The sequence below is a fragment of the Acipenser ruthenus genome, unplaced genomic scaffold (assembly GCF_902713425.1).
Source record: "Acipenser ruthenus unplaced genomic scaffold, fAciRut3.2 maternal haplotype, whole genome shotgun sequence".
Lineage (NCBI taxonomy): Eukaryota > Metazoa > Chordata > Actinopteri > Acipenseriformes > Acipenseridae > Acipenser > Acipenser ruthenus.
Genome location: NW_026708595.1, coordinates 1 through 15,897, shown reverse-complemented (window position 1 = coordinate 15,897; position 15,897 = coordinate 1). Strand labels below are relative to the sequence as shown.

Genomic DNA, 15,897 nt, shown 5'->3' with positions numbered 1-15,897 from the left:
GCGCTCTACATTTGAATTTTAAGAATGCCTAATTGTAAATGTAATCTATCTACCTAATGTTAATAATGCCTGTAATTTTGCCCCTGCCTGAGTCAGATGCCAGAACACTGCATGTGCGTTACAATATTTCATGCTGCAAAACTGGCATTAAAAATCTAGCTTGACATTCATGAAACGCATGATTAATAACAGTTTTTTTTATGGTTAGTGTTTGCATTATGGTTAAGGGTTGGTGTTTGGTTTAAAATAACTGGGCTTCTGTTAGAATTAATTTTATTTGGAGTTAGTAATTACAAAGTGAACAATAAATCTGGGGCTGAGGAATGTGCATGGACTCAGTATCCATTTTAGGACAGCAACTAGAGTCACCATAAGAGATCAAACTAAGAAAAAGATTGCATGAGACTGATTTGAGATCAAGGCCAGCTACAGCTTCTCAATTGACCCAACAACACAGAAGAGATCACTGATGACTGACTAGAGCACCAGAACTGGCAGCTTCTTCATTGGGCACCTGTTTTGTTCACTGATGAATCAAGGAATCAAGATTTCATCTGCCAGTGTGATCAATGCATTCAAGAGCCCAATGAGAACAATTTACTCAATTTAAAACTGTTGAATATATGTTTTGGAGGGGGCTAATTTATGTTGTGGGGAGGGAGGTATCTGCATTAGAGGTTACACAGATCTTATTGTGCTTCCCAGGGGCGGATTTACAGCTCTGCGGTACACAGACACATCCATCAACAGTCCAAAGCACCTTTGACCAATGTTCCATAGTCCAATTTCTGTGTTCTTGTGTATATTTTAGCCTTTTAGTCTTGTTCCCCTTTCTTAACAGAGGTATTCTTACTGCAACACATCCTTTAAGTCCTGATTTCAAGAGTGACCTTTGTACTGTTGATTTGATAGACAACAACACCTGAGCCTTATGCCAGTTCTGTTGTCAATTCAACGTTTGTCTTCTTTCTATTCCTTAAGAATATTATCTTCAAGTATTGCTCATCCTTGTTAGACAGCTTCTTGGGTCTTCCAGTCCTGGGTTTGTCAATTACGGATAATGTTCTTCTGTACTTGTTGATTATGCTTCGGATACCACAAATCGAGTGATGTGAGCTATTTCACTCAATGCTTTTCCTTCTTTATGCAAGTCAAGGTTGTTATAATGGTAGAAAACACTAGTGGAGACTTTGAGAAAATTGTTGATGCTCATAATGCATCAGAGTTGAAAAATGCAACATGTCTAAGACTTTTGCACAGCAATTATGAGTGTATATTGCTAACCTGCTAGAAGAAAACTCAGCAGGATACATTTTGGCTTTGTTAGGCTTGGATAAGGCTGGCCTGATTACTGGCTGGTTCAAACAACCCTATCTTCCCATCAATTCAGAGGCATTATTGATTTGATGGGGCTGTAACTAGCAGCTACATTTGTCCTGACTGTCATATCGGTGAGTTGATTGGGCAAGCATGCAGCCTTTTTAAGGTTATTGTGCTAATTGTTTGTACTGGGATTTAAGGATTCTAATAATGATGGTTAGTTTGTGTTAATGATAGTCTTGTCATTACTGCATTTACAATTAATAATAAATTAAAAATAAATCTAATGATGCAGTAAGAAGAATTTCAGTTTACAGAAGAACAGCTGAAATAATATGAACAGAATAAGATAAAGTAAGTGGTGGGTTGTGGATAATAAAGTGTTTACTGAAAGTGTGAGTCACCAAGGTGCCTATTTATTAGGGTGTATTTTTTTCTAGTCAAAAGCACTTTCATGTTATAACACAAGTAAAGGAACTAAATTAACTGATCCAATCTGCAATTAATTTGTTTCTTGATAGCTTTTGAATATCATATTATTGTTTATTTTCTGCTTCAAAATAGGGCCCTAATGTTAAATACATGGTGTAAAACATGTAGTAAACTTTCATTTAAGGAAAATGCTTAGATTAATGCACCAGTAATTATGGGCTTGTGTTACTTTGCTTGGAAAAACGTTTACCAGCTGCCCGATTTTGTAACCAAGGCCATGTTTTTAAAAAACATTTTCATGATTTGTATATTTTATTAGTGAATCGGTCAACCAGAATTTTTTTTTTTTTTTTTTTTTTTTTGTGAAATGTTGTTATTGTAGTGTGACAGAGATCGAATGAGTCTTAGTGTTAGATCTCCCTCTCGACCTGTGAGAGCACGGTATACGAGGAACAGAGTACCCTTAATGAAATGGCACGACAATTTATTCCGTAGGGTAGATGGAAGTCGGTCAGTTCGGAAGGGGGCGGAGCCATGGCACCCGAGCTCAGTGACCCAGACGGTAAGCGGCGTGGCATCCGAGGACTGGAGGAGCGGATGCGCTCGTTAACCTCGGGGTCATGGGCGAGGGTATAAATAGGGGGCATGGCTTGAGTGATCTGTTCCTTTGCATATGGTTAAAACATATAACCGAGAAGGAGCCCGAAACGTGAACGCGACCGTGAGTGTTTTGTGTCTGTGTCCTAACACTGTGTGTCTTGTGTGTTATTGTCTCACTAAGATTACTGAGCACGATCCGGAGCTGCAGCCGCAGGCCAGCGAAAACCCGGACTTCACCACTCACCTGTTTCACTTTCGGAACTGTCTCTGTGTTTGCACCTTTTAACACTTGTATCACGCACTGTCTTTGTGTACGTGTTTAGTGTGGGTGTCGGAACGGGACTTTGGGGTTGCGGGTCAAACCCGTAGGATTACAATTAGAAGTGATACACGCCGCTGTATCACTTCCAGCACTATTATTATTTACAGGTTTTGCCTTGAGGCTCTGGACATTTATTAAATTAAATAAACACCCTTGCACCTGTACCAACGTCTGTCCGTGTGATTATTCTGCACTGCACTCACCTGCACGTCATTACCACTTTGCCACACGTGGTGTCAGAAGTGGGATATGGACTACGCAACACTGTCGGCGCTGCTGGAGCAGCTGGACAGCAGACGGGAGGGGGAGGAAAGACGGAGAGAGGAGAGGTACACCGCGTTGATCGAGAGGGTCGGGCTGGCAATACCTCCCACAGCATCAGCGGAACGCGGCTTCATAGCGCCCAAAGCTAGGACGCATAAAATGACGGCGGATGATGATCCAGAGGCATACCTGGTGGCATTTGAGCGGCTGGCTACCACCGCGTCATGGCCCCGACAGTTCTGGGCAAGCCAGCTGGGACCCTGCCTGATTGGGGAAGCGCAGGCAGCATACCAGGCAATGGGGGATGACGACGCCGCTCAATATGACCTGGTAAAGCTGGCTATTCTCCGCCGTCTGAATATTACGGAGGAAACGCACAGAGTGAGGTTCAGGGAGTACAGGAGGTCCCCGAACGTACGCCCCAGGGTGGTCGCGCAGAAGCTCTGTGACCACATGATACACTGGCTCACCCCGGCGCTAAAAACAACTGCCCAGATGGGGGAGGCCATCGTTATCGAGCAGTTTTGTCATGTGGTCGGCGCCGAGACCCAAGGATGGATACGGCGCCACAACCCCGACACCCTGGAACAGGCAGTCAAACTCGCTGAGGACTTCGAGGACTCCCTGGTATCCGCCCAGACCGGGCTACTCACCCCGCTACCTCAACGGAGCAGCCGAGCCCCACCTCCTCTCTCTGCTCCATCAGCCCCACCACCAGGACCGGGTCAACGCCCTTCGAGAGCACCAACCCCAATGGGCGACCTTGCCTCCTCTTCATGGAGACCAAGGTTGGCCCCCAGCGGGGGTAGAGGTGCTGCCCCTGCCCCGTTGCCATACCAGCAGCGGGACAGACCATTTAATACTGTGCCCTCCTTTCCCCCTACCTGTTTTAGGTGCCGCCAGCCGGGACATCAGGCTAGGTCATGCCCATCTGCGATGGAGTGTGACGTGGCCGTCTGTAATCTGGCATCTGAAGCGGGTAAGCGAGGGAAAAATGGTCGGGAGGGGCCTTGTATTGTTAAGGTGATTTTTGGAAATGTGAAGACCCATGCATTAGTGGACACAGGGTGTGGTCAGACCTTAATTAGAGCATCTCTCTTGGGCGGTATGGTGTGGCAGCCACAAGGTCAGGTGGCGATCTCCTGTATCCATGGAGACACGGCAACATACCCCACAGTAAAAGCATATTTATCGGTCGGTCCGATGAAACGTTCCCTGGTAGTTGGGGTAGCGGAAAGGTTACCACATCCCATTATTCTGGGTCGGGACTGGCCCAACTATAAAGATTTATTGAAATTAAGGGCAGTCCCGGCCATACACGCAAATGTGGCAGAAAAAGTAGAAGGGGAAATAATTGGTAATGTTTTTCCCTTTCAAGCGGAAATGTTCTCTTCCCTGTTCCGGCCGAAAAAAACAAACAAAGAGAGAAGGCTGCGGAAATGGGAGGGAGCGTTAATGAGACAAGGCTGGGGGCTGGTGGGAGCCTGTTATAACGGTGAAAAACGTCAGTCAAAGGGGGGTCGGAACGCAGTGTGACCGAGAGGGCGAGGTTACTGGGCCATCAAGGGCAGATGTTACTCCTGCCCCGCTCAATATACCGGACATGTGGCACTCGAATGTGAACCTAGTGTGGGAGCAGGACAATGACCCATCACTGGTGCACATTCGGGGACAGGTCCGGTCTATTGAAGGTAAGGATGTTGAAGGCGCTGGGGCACTAGTATTTCCACACTTCATTATCAAGGGGCAATTACTATATAGGGTAAACCTGGCCGCGGGCACAGGACATCCTGTAACACAATTATCGGTTCCCCCGTCTTGTCGGCTGGAGGTCATGAGGCTGGCGCATGATATCCCTTTTGCGGGGCACCTCGGAGTTGACAAGACAAGGGAACGGATATTGGCTCGATTCTTTTGGCCAGGTGTTTATAAAGAAGTGTCGAAATATGTAGCCACATGCCCAGACTGCCAGAGAGTAGCGCCGGGTCGAGTGCGCCCCGCCCTTTGGTCCCACTGCCGATTATTTCCACCCCCTTTGAACGCATCGCCGTGGACATAGTCGGCCCTTTGCTACCTTCTGACTCCGGGTATACGCATATATTAGTGGTGGTAGATTACGCAACGCGATACCCAGAGGCAGTTCCATTGAGGTCCACTAGTGCTGCTGCGATAGCCAAAGAACTAGTGCAGATTATGGCAAGAGTAGGGATCCCCAACGAGATATTGACTGATCATGGAACTAATTTCTTGTCAAATACGCTACAGCAGGTATATAAATTACTAAAAATACGTCCCATCAGAACGTCAGTTTACCATCCACAGACGGACGGTTTGGTGGAACGTTTTAATCAGACTCTAAAGGCGATGCTGAGACGATTTGTGAATCAGGAGCAAAAACATTGGGCATCGCTCCTTCCCTACCTCCTTTTTGCAGTGAGAGAGGTGCCGCAGAGTTCGACAGGGTTCTCCCCCTTCGAGCTCTTGTACGGCCGACAGCCTCGCGGCATCCTCGATCTGTTGAGAGAGGGGTGGGAGGAGCACAAAGGCTCGTCCAAAAATGTAGTGCAGCATGTGCTCCTACTGAGAGATCGCCTAGATTTGGTCGGTCGTTTGGCCCAAGACAATCTTAGATCGGCTCAGCATCGACAACAGCAGCATTACAATCAAAATGCATTAATCCGAACTTTTCGACCGGGAGACAAGGTAATGCTGCTACTTCCCTCAGCGGAATCCAAACTATGTGCTAAATGGCAAGGGCCATATGAGGTGATTCGGGCTATAGGAAAGGTGAATTATGAAATTAAACAGCCCGATCGCCGTAACAAAAAAGAAATTTATCACATAAATTTATTAAAGCCCTGGCAGGCAAGAGAGGTGTTATTTATAGCCCCAGGCAATATAGAGGATGCATGGAAATAGTGCAGTTAGCAAAGGTAGGAAACGCATTACCAGGGATTAAGTTGTCTGTGGATTGCAGCTGAGAACTTCAGCAAGATGACCTCGAAGTGTCCCAGATGTGAGAAACCTGTCTATTTCGCTGAAAAAGTGAGCTCCCTTGGGAAGAACTGGCATCGTTTTTGTCTGAAATGTGAACGCTGTAACAAGACTCTGTCTGCGGGCAACCATGCCGAGCACGATGGGATGCCATATTGCCACAAGCCATGCTATGCTACACTGTTTGGACCCAAAGGTGTTAATATTGGAGGGGCGGGGTTCTTATATTTACGAAACTCCACCACATACTCCTGTGAATAAATCAATGGAAAGTCCCACTGAGTGCTCTCCTTCTACACCCTGGACACCTGCTCAGACAACCAAGCCATTCAGACCAGCTGGTCCAACCTATGTGAAGACTTTTGCTGGAGAAACATCGCTCTGCCCTGGCTGTGGGAAGGTGGTTTATTTTGCGGAGAAGGTGATGTCCCTGGGCAGAAACTGGCATCGGCCGTGCCTGCGCTGTGAGAGGTGCAAGAAGACACTGTGTGCTGGAGGCCATGCTGAGCATGAAGGGAAACCATATTGCCATGTTCCTTGCTACGGACACCTGTTTGGACCAAAAGGCGTTAACATTGGAGAAGTTGGATGTTACATTTATGACAAAGACAGGGAGCAGTCTGAGATTACTAGCCAGTATTAACTTCGAATAAGGTAACGAATAAGAAGCCTTGGAATGAAGACTATTTAAAGGAATGAATGCGAAAGTGTTGGAATAATATTCAGTATACTTTGTTTGTTTGTTTTTTTGTTTACTTTTTTGCTTTATTTAACACACTATATTAATTACATTTAATTTTGTGCACTTTCGCTGATATTGTAGGTATTGTTGGTTTGTAGAATACACAGGTAGTGCAGAAAGAGTATCGTTTATATAGAATATACAGTATAGTTAGGACGTATTTGTAATTGTAAATGTGTTCATGTATTGCAATATGTAGCTCAATGGAAGGTGCTCTGGTATCAAAATAGAAAATGCGGATTATTTTTCCCGGGAGGGGGGAGTAATGGGAAAGGTAGGGTTAGCCGAGTGTTCCTTCGGCTCCACTCTGAGCGGTGGGATATGTGACAGAGATCGAATGAGTCTTAGTGTTAGATCTCCCTCTCGACCTGTGAGAGCACGGTATACGAGGAACAGAGTACCCTTAATGAAATGGCACGACAATTTATTCCGTAGGGTAGATGGAAGTCGGTCAGTTCGGAAGGGGGCGGAGCCATGGCACCCGAGCTCAGTGACCCAGACGGTAAGCGGCGTGGCATCCGAGGACTGGAGGAGCGGATGCGCTCGTTAACCTCGGGGTCATGGGCGAGGGTATAAATAGGGGGCATGGCTTGAGTGATCTGTTCCTTTGCATATGGTTAAAACATATAACCGAGAAGGAGCCCGAAACGTGAACGCGACCGTGAGTGTTTTGTGTCTGTGTCCTAACACTGTGTGTCTTGTGTGTTATTGTCTCACTAAGATTACTGAGCACGATCCGGAGCTGCAGCCGCAGGCCAGCGAAAACCCGGACTTCACCACTCACCTGTTTCACTTTCGGAACTGTCTCTGTGTTTGCACCTTTTAACACTTGTATCACGCACTGTCTTTGTGTACGTGTTTAGTGTGGGTGTCGGAACGGGACTTTGGGGTTGCGGGTCAAACCCGTAGGATTACAATTAGAAGTGATACACGCCGCTGTATCACTTCCAGCACTATTATTATTTACAGGTTTTGCCTTGAGGCTCTGGACATTTATTAAATTAAATAAACACCCTTGCACCTGTACCAACGTCTGTCCGTGTGATTATTCTGCACTGCACTCACCTGCACGTCATTACCACTTTGCCACATGTAGGTATTAAACTTCCTGCTTGGGCCAAGTAAGATTTCTACAATATAAATGCATTTGATGTCAGCATACACGCACGCACGCACACACACACACACACACACACACACACACACACACACACACACACACATATATATAAAGCTGCAGAAGAAACAACACAGTAGTTTAAAAACACAATCATGAAATCTGCTTGCAGTTTTACCAAAACTGAGTACACCCTTTGCAGGATTTTATTTATTTATTTTTTGTTTCACTTCAAAGCAAGTTATTTAGGTACTCACTTGATATCTTCCCATACTTCAGCGCCGTAATTTCTTAATATCAAAAGTTCCAAGGCATGATTCACAAAACCATACTGTAATTTTAATAAAGACAAAAACAACATTTGGTATTGACATTCATAATTTAATTATGTATTTAGAAGTATAAATCAAAAATCTATAAAGCAGGGTTCTGTAACAGGTAACATAACATTCAACGTCTAAACAGCAGCCACATAATTGCTTTTGTTGATACTATAGTAAATATCTGTTTCATAAATATAATTGAAGATATAGTAAGTCGTTTTTAAATAGATGATAGTATATCCCATGTATTTTGTTTACTGCTCGTGCAATTTCAGTTCAATGTTAATAAATCGAATAATCTACAATGCCTGGTACACACACACACACACACACACACACACACACACACACACACACACACACACATATATATATATATATATAAATTCTTAGAATCGCAAAATGCTTAGTATTCCTTTACACAGTACACATGCGGCGTTCCTTACTTTATAAACGATTAATGTACATACCATTTTATAAAACAATGTTATTTCTTGTCCCCTTGTGCCCTGCAGATGCCTCTAAATGTTATCACAATTATAGCGTCTATCTACTACGTGAAGTAACATTCCCTTCTCCGAATGCATCTTTTGCGATTGGCATCTCATACCATCCAATTATCACTCACGGACACTCGTCTGGCAACCAGTGAGAAGAATGGGGAGGGAGTTAAACGACATTCTGATTTAATTATGTTACCTAAGAAATGCAATTTCTTCAGACATCGGCGCACTGCACATCGCAGTGTGAGGTAGTGTCAGGACGGTTACATGTGTATCTCCTTATTTTGTTTGGATGTATTGGAAACAGTTTATTGTAGATAAGGAACTAAGAGTGAAACAAAACAACATAAAAACGTTATCCGTTTTACACCGTCTAAACTTTGCTCTACAAGTCACCGGCGTAGATTTAGCTAGTGACGGTAGGGACATGTCCCTACCAATGTCAAGGGACCGTTGAATTGTCCCTACCAATAATTTTGATAAATCTGAAACGTCTTTTGTCAAGTCATTTTATCCGCTCCACAAAGGGTTAACTCTCTCAAGCTCCCCTCGGTACTCCTCCCTCCTCCAAAAAACAAACAACCCCCCCCCGCTAATTTGAAAGGTAAATCTCCGGGTTTAAAATAAAAAAATTCTATCATTCTTAAATGGTGTATATTGTGCCATAATTTTCACATTTATTTTAAAAAATAAGAATAAATATAATCAGTTTAATTCGATATTTAGTTTGTGTTTGTTGGTTAATGCGTCGTCACATTATTTCTATCCTCCTCCGTCCTCGCTTTGTAACTAACTTACTCCTTGCTTGATATTTTTGTATCGTGTGTGTAAAAAGCGAACACGAACTATATATTTGATTGAATGGACAGTGTGACTATCCAGGCGGCTAAATAAATGCACTATATTATGTATGCAGTAATAAAAAAAATATATTAAAAAGTCAAATTAAACGGGGTGTGGGGGGGGACGACAGATACACAAATAAATTTCAGTGGGGCGTGAGTAAAAAAAAAGGTTGATACCCGCTGGCTTGGGCTGGACTCTGGAAAGACGCTCATCTGAAGTTGCCACTTGCCGGTCAGTCTGATATGAGTGTGAGCCACTGACTGAATGAAAGCCAGGTGCCGGGGCTGAAGGTATTGTCATCTCGTCAGCAACATGGTTTGAGTGAATAAACCTACCTACCTACCTAATGGGTAGGTAAGTAGGTTTATTACGTTAGCGACCCATTGCTAGCTGCTAACCCAACGTCCTTGGTGGCTATCTAGCTTGTTTCACAGCTAATCGTTATGTGTGTGTGTGTGACAGAGAGAGAGAGAGTGTGAGTGTGCGTGAGGATGTTTTGATATCGTCAACCAACTAACGTTAGCTAATCCCTTCAATTTGGCTTTAGGTGACTAAAGCATAATAGCAACCAAAAAAAGAAAGATGGACATAAGGAAGTTTTTTTTACAAAAAGTCAAAGTGTAAGTAGGAAGATGTTATTAAAGTAATAAACACAATTGATAATGATTCTCATAGCAAATGTAAAAATAATGTACTAATGAAGTTAGCAGAGTCATACTTTCTCTCTAAACAGCATGCATCAATTTATCATTTTATCAGGCGAGTGAAGCAGTGCAACCTGGTAAAAGCAGTACAGAGGCAGGTGGAGCAACAGGGTCGCAGGTGAGGTCTGTAATGGCTTAGTGATTATAACAGTGAAAGTGTTAGACTCAGTTTTGAGATATATTATTGTTTGAGGCACATTGTGATATGATAGTAGGCTAATGCTGTATAGTAATACTCAGCAAATAAAGTTAGCATAGCCATATATTTTCTCTCTATATGGCATGCATCAATTTATTATTTTATCAGGTGAATGAAGCAATGCACCCAGGTACGAGCAGCAGCACAGACACAGGAGAGGCAGGCAGAGCACGTAAGCGTGCATGTGCTCATGCTTGTAGTGGCAGGGGTATTGGTAGCTTACAGTAAGGCTGGGATAGGTTATAATTCAGGTTATTAGTAATTCTATAGCAGGGATGTCAAACCAGCTTCCAGGACAGCCACTTTATCCTAGTGTTATAAGTGTATACCAGCCAACTTCATGTCAATCAGATTGTCCTCGATTCATGTCCAGCATTCATTTCAAGCCACCAGAAGTTACCATTTAACAGCTGTCTCCTAAAAAATTTCTTCCCGGGGGGGCATGCCCCGAACCCCCCTAGCGACCGTGACTCCGCCCCCCTAAAAAATTGTGTCCCCACCAATGTTCAAACCAAACCTACGCCCTTGCTACAAGTTATTGGGCGTATATTTAATGCAATTAATAGCAATATAATGTGCCATTTTAAACCCTCACTGCGCTGGGTATGTTCCCATAGCTCTGTTATGCCTATTTTCTAGATGTCATATATATTGAATACTCGGCAGCAAAGGGTTAACAAGCTATACCACATAAACACACTGAATTACTGTATGGTGTAGTTGGTACTCCTATTAGAAAGAAATACGGCAGTTACCTTAATTGCACAAATACATGCGTATCACACAAGTGCTTTTTTCCCCTGTACTGTAAACTAATTTTGGATCACTGATACGTGTTAAATTCAATAAATACTGTAACCTTTATGCTTGTTTATTTATTTATGTATTTAATATGGCTAGCCATAGCCTAATGACCATTTATTGTGGACAGAAAATGAAATTGTGTATTTTGTAAAACGTGTAACAAATAACTTTGACATTCTTTAAAACGTCATTATTTAAATTAACCTCTGCTATTTTATTTATTTAACAAAATGGATTTAAAATGTTTTTGGCTCCATGTTCCCACATTTCTTTGATGTGGACTCAGAGAATTGAGGAGTTGTTGTAGCCATTTGGAGCACTGAAATACAGTACATCCTACTGTAATTGTACTAAAGGTCAAAATACCAGAAATGTAATTACATGATTCTCTTTCAATTGAATGTGAATGTAATGTGATACAAGTGAAAAGGTCACTTGGCTTTTGGAAAGGTTGAAAGGAAATTTGATTCCTTTCTTTTGTTTACATTATGTCATTTTGTATAGGGACAACCAGCTGTCAAATTATCATTCTTGTATGACTTGAAACCTCTATTCAGGATACGAGCTGACGATGGCTTGGAGGCAGCACTGTGTATTACAATATGTCTAAGTTTTAACTACCATCTGATGTTACTGTGAAACCCCAAATGGGACTGAAATATGAGAACTAACCACTTTCCAAATATTGATATGCCACATAGATTTCCATTACACGAGAGTAGATGTTAAAACTTCATGCTGATTTGAACTCGGCTCTCGCCAAGATAAGCATCAACTAAGACGTAGCTTTACAGTAAACTAATGTGATCCATATGCGTCTCCATCCATTTACGTTTCCTTCCATATGATGATGTAGATATCCTTCTGTCTGGTGTTAATGGCTGAAGTGTAATGCTGGCTCCAGGGATCAGCTTATTTTGCCTCCCTGGCGCATCAGCACACACAACGGCTGCGATGCTGGCTCCGGGGATCAACCAAAGTGCGGCCTCCCCAGCGCATCAGCATGACAACCGTCTGGATTGAGCTAAGTAGGGTACATCTCTGGGGTTTTCAAGTGGGCACCTTCCATCCTCAGTGTTTCGTCGACTAGCCCACGACACCTCAAGAGGGCTCGACGGTGATTCTGGCGTCCCAGCATCACCCCCCTCCGTCCCCCACTCAACTCAGCCCAGCTTACTTACCTGTACATCAGCGTTTCTTTCTTTCTATTGTGCTTGAGATCCCCAGCCAGAATCTTTCCGTCTCAACCACAGCCAGTTGCTGCTCCTCTCTGCTGCTTCAGATAAGTTCTTCACTGTGCGACGCAACTCTTGGCCACTGAATCCGACGTCTCTGAGAAACCGGGTTTTAGAGTGTGCCACAAATCCTCGGTGAAAACAGTGACATCCCAATTTCTCTGTACATTTTATTACATACAGTAGATATTGCAGATATAAGTTATTTTGAATAACTCAGCTGTACCACTCCTGGGAGAAAAGGCCCCATCCCATCTCTTATACCAAGGTCCCATTGACATGTACAAGAAAAATAAATAAAATATATAGTCAACTGAAATGCTATGTTTATGTTGATACCTAGTAGTATTTTTTTTTTTTTCCTGATCACTATAAATTATTTTGTAATACACAAAAAACACATCATCACCTACAAAAGCACCCGGATTGTCTCTTCATTGGATTTCTACAAACACTTGCATTTCAACTGTGTCATAACAGCTAATAATAAATTAAATATTTTTTCAATAGTATACAGACTTCCTGTATACAACGGGCGCTTAAATATGCCCAAGTGATCGGTTTCAGGGTGCTACATTTGCATCAGGTCTAAATAATAATGAAAGAGGTCCTAAAAAAACAGCTTAATAAACCTGTGTTTGCATCTCAACAATGGTACACAGCTTACATGTTTGTTAATTGATTTGTGTTACATCATGTTACGAAATATGTTAGTAACATGCATCTCCCACCATGTCTGTAATTCAAAATTCAATTTGATATGTGGTTCCCCAGATACAGTATATGCAACAATGTAAGGGTGACATACAGATGAACAGACAGACAGACACAGACACAGCCTTATATCCCTTGAATTTCATATTCATAATAACTTAATCTAAATAATGTTAATACCAAGTTTTTGTGACAACTAGATAAGCAGTTATCTATATATATATATATATATATATATATATATATATATATACCTACATACATAAGAAGGATCTCAGGGTGTCAGCTTCAACATTACTGGGGAGTTGTTTCCAGACCCTCACAATTCTCTGTGTAAAAAAAGTACCTCCTATTTTCTGTTCTGAATGCCCCTTTATCTAATCTCCATTTGTGACCCCTGGTCCTTGTTTCTTTTTTCAGGTCGAAAAAGAAATGTTTGAATCAGATCGCCGTGTAGTCTTCTTTGTTCAAGACTGAATAGATTCAATTATTTTAGCCTGTCTGCGTACGACATGCCTTTTAAACTCAGGATAATTCTGGTCTATGCCTAACAATAGTTTTTATAAAGCTCTACCATATTTAGAAGTATTAGTTATACACCATGCTTGCCTGTGCTCTACCAAGCTTAAAGAAACTATCTGTGAATTAGTTGAGAATTATATATACATTGTGGTTTATTTCATAGTAAATATGCTTACTTTATCTGTGTGGAAAAAATATAATCAGCAGATGACAGATGTTCTATGAAGATTAAATAAAGAGTGAATACATTCAATTATTCTTGAAAATTAGATATCTATTTTTCACTACAAATTGATTACACAGGGATCTACTAGAGTTAGGATTAGGAAAGGGTTGCTTCTGAGCAAAATAATAAATATATAAAGTGGAACATAATTGGAAATATAGGATTATACACAGAATTATACCCTTATATACATTTCTGAATGTGGTTAAAAAGTTGAGCTTTATTGACTAACTCTATCACACACACACACACACACACACACACACACACACACACACACACACACACACACACACACACACACACACACACACCTACAAAACTGCCCTAAACTGGCTTACTTAAATGTTTGATTGTGGCTTTCAACAAACAAATAACACTCATAAAGCTGTTTGGCTGGAAATGTACCATTGACAAACATTTTTAATACTGTTAACATTGGATTGTCAAAAACAATGATATGAACCAAATCATTCTGGAAAACATTTCTTTCCATTGGCCTACTTCTATAGTGAAGATATAAATTGAGTAAAATATGTTGTGCAATATAAAATAAAACTAAACAAAATATGTCTTTACACTGGGGAAAATACAATAAAACAATACAAAATATTCCATAGTTTCTATTTTATAACACGGGTGAATGGAATATTAAAGTGGTCAAATATGCCTCTGCTATGTTACAAATTTAGATTTTTTTATGCTTTGTTAGAATCAATAATTTAAAACCCAGTTATTGTTGGGTACATTCAGTCCTTAGAGCTGGTTTCAGCTGTTCTCATAAAGTTTGTATCGCTGAATCTGTGGTGTCCGCTTTCAGATCCAGAGTTTGCTCTAGAAGATTGGTCAAATGCCTCTAAGAAGTAACAGATACCAGGAATGTCACTGGGGAAATTTGATGGGAGGTCCTGTCTTGTTCTTGGTGTAAAAAGGAACCCTTGGTGGTCTTTTAAAAGCCTGAAAATCAAATTGAGGCATGTTACTTGTGGGCAACTATACCATGGAATAGTTGCACAGTTTTTTTTTTTCAATTCTTATTTTAAGCATTACTCTCTATTAATCATGTTGTAAATAGTTTGTGATGGTTTATTTAAAAATTGCAGTTGTGAATATTCAGTTTCTTATTTATCATAATCAAACAGATAATTTGATATTTCAATTTATCAGTGCAACATTAGCTATTATGATTCAGGATACTTCTTATGACAAATGGAGTGTTTATTGTTTATTGGGAGCATTTACACTGTGATAAATCTGTGACAGTTATCAGGTGTATCATTTAAATAAAGTAAACATAACGTCATACTAGATACTTTTCTGCATTGAGCACTGATTCTATCTATGAAACACTTTCCATTTTGATTAATTCCATTGCATAAATCTGGGTGAACTCAATACTAAATTAAAGTACATACAATGTGTTGTTAATATCATTCTTTATGATGTATCCTCATTCACATAGTACCCTCTATACAGGACTGTTCCGTACCTCCAGCCTAGTACTATAGTTCTTGGAACTTTATAAGCTGTCTGGTTAATTCCTGGATACATAATGAAGATTCAGTACAGTTCAGCACCACTATTTATCATGATACATTAAATTTATGTTTATCCAGGGGAAAACAAGCATATTACTGTCACAAAAACAGCTCAAAGGTAAATTATTAAGCTGGAATGGTTTAGCTTGGCTTTTAACTTTGGGAAGTTGCCTGCATGGATATATGAATTGACTGTATAAATAACAAGAAGGTTTACTGTAGGACCATATGTAACTTATGGAATTAATCTATTCTGCTGTTGCTCAAATTCTTTGCTGCAAAATTGCAGATTTCCAACAGTGTACGCTTTGCTATACTTTTACCATGATACATAAGAACATAAGAAAGTTTACAAACGAGAGGAGGCCATTCGGCCCATCTTGCTCGTTTGATTGTTAGTAGCTTATTGATCCCAGAATCTCATCAAGCAGCTTCTTGATGGATCCCAGGGTGTCAGCTTCAACAACATTGGTTCCAGAACCTCACTATTGT

The 15,897-nt window shown here is 41.3% G+C and overlaps 1 protein-coding gene and 1 pseudogene across 2 annotated transcripts in view; one reads left to right on the top strand and one right to left on the bottom strand.

Annotated features, from left to right (window-relative positions):
- Nucleotides 1-8,696, bottom strand: part of LOC131734615 (guanylate cyclase soluble subunit beta-1) — a 37,112-nt gene extending 28,416 nt beyond the window's left edge. Inside the window, exons 1-2 of one of the 2 annotated variants that reach the window (XM_059021412.1) lie at nt 8,585-8,696; nt 8,049-8,122 (exon numbers count right to left, since the gene is read on the bottom strand). In XM_059021412.1, coding sequence (XP_058877395.1) covers nt 8,049-8,122; nt 8,585-8,587 — 77 coding nt within the window. In that variant the 5' untranslated portion in view covers nt 8,588-8,696. Of the gene's footprint in view, nt 1-8,048; nt 8,123-8,584 lie in introns of those variants that run through there. The other variant, XM_059021413.1, reaches the window with a different exon arrangement.
- On the top strand, nt 5,812-6,914 carry LOC131734616 (cysteine-rich protein 3-like; annotated as a pseudogene).
- Nucleotides 8,697-15,897: the final 7,201 nt, after the last annotated feature.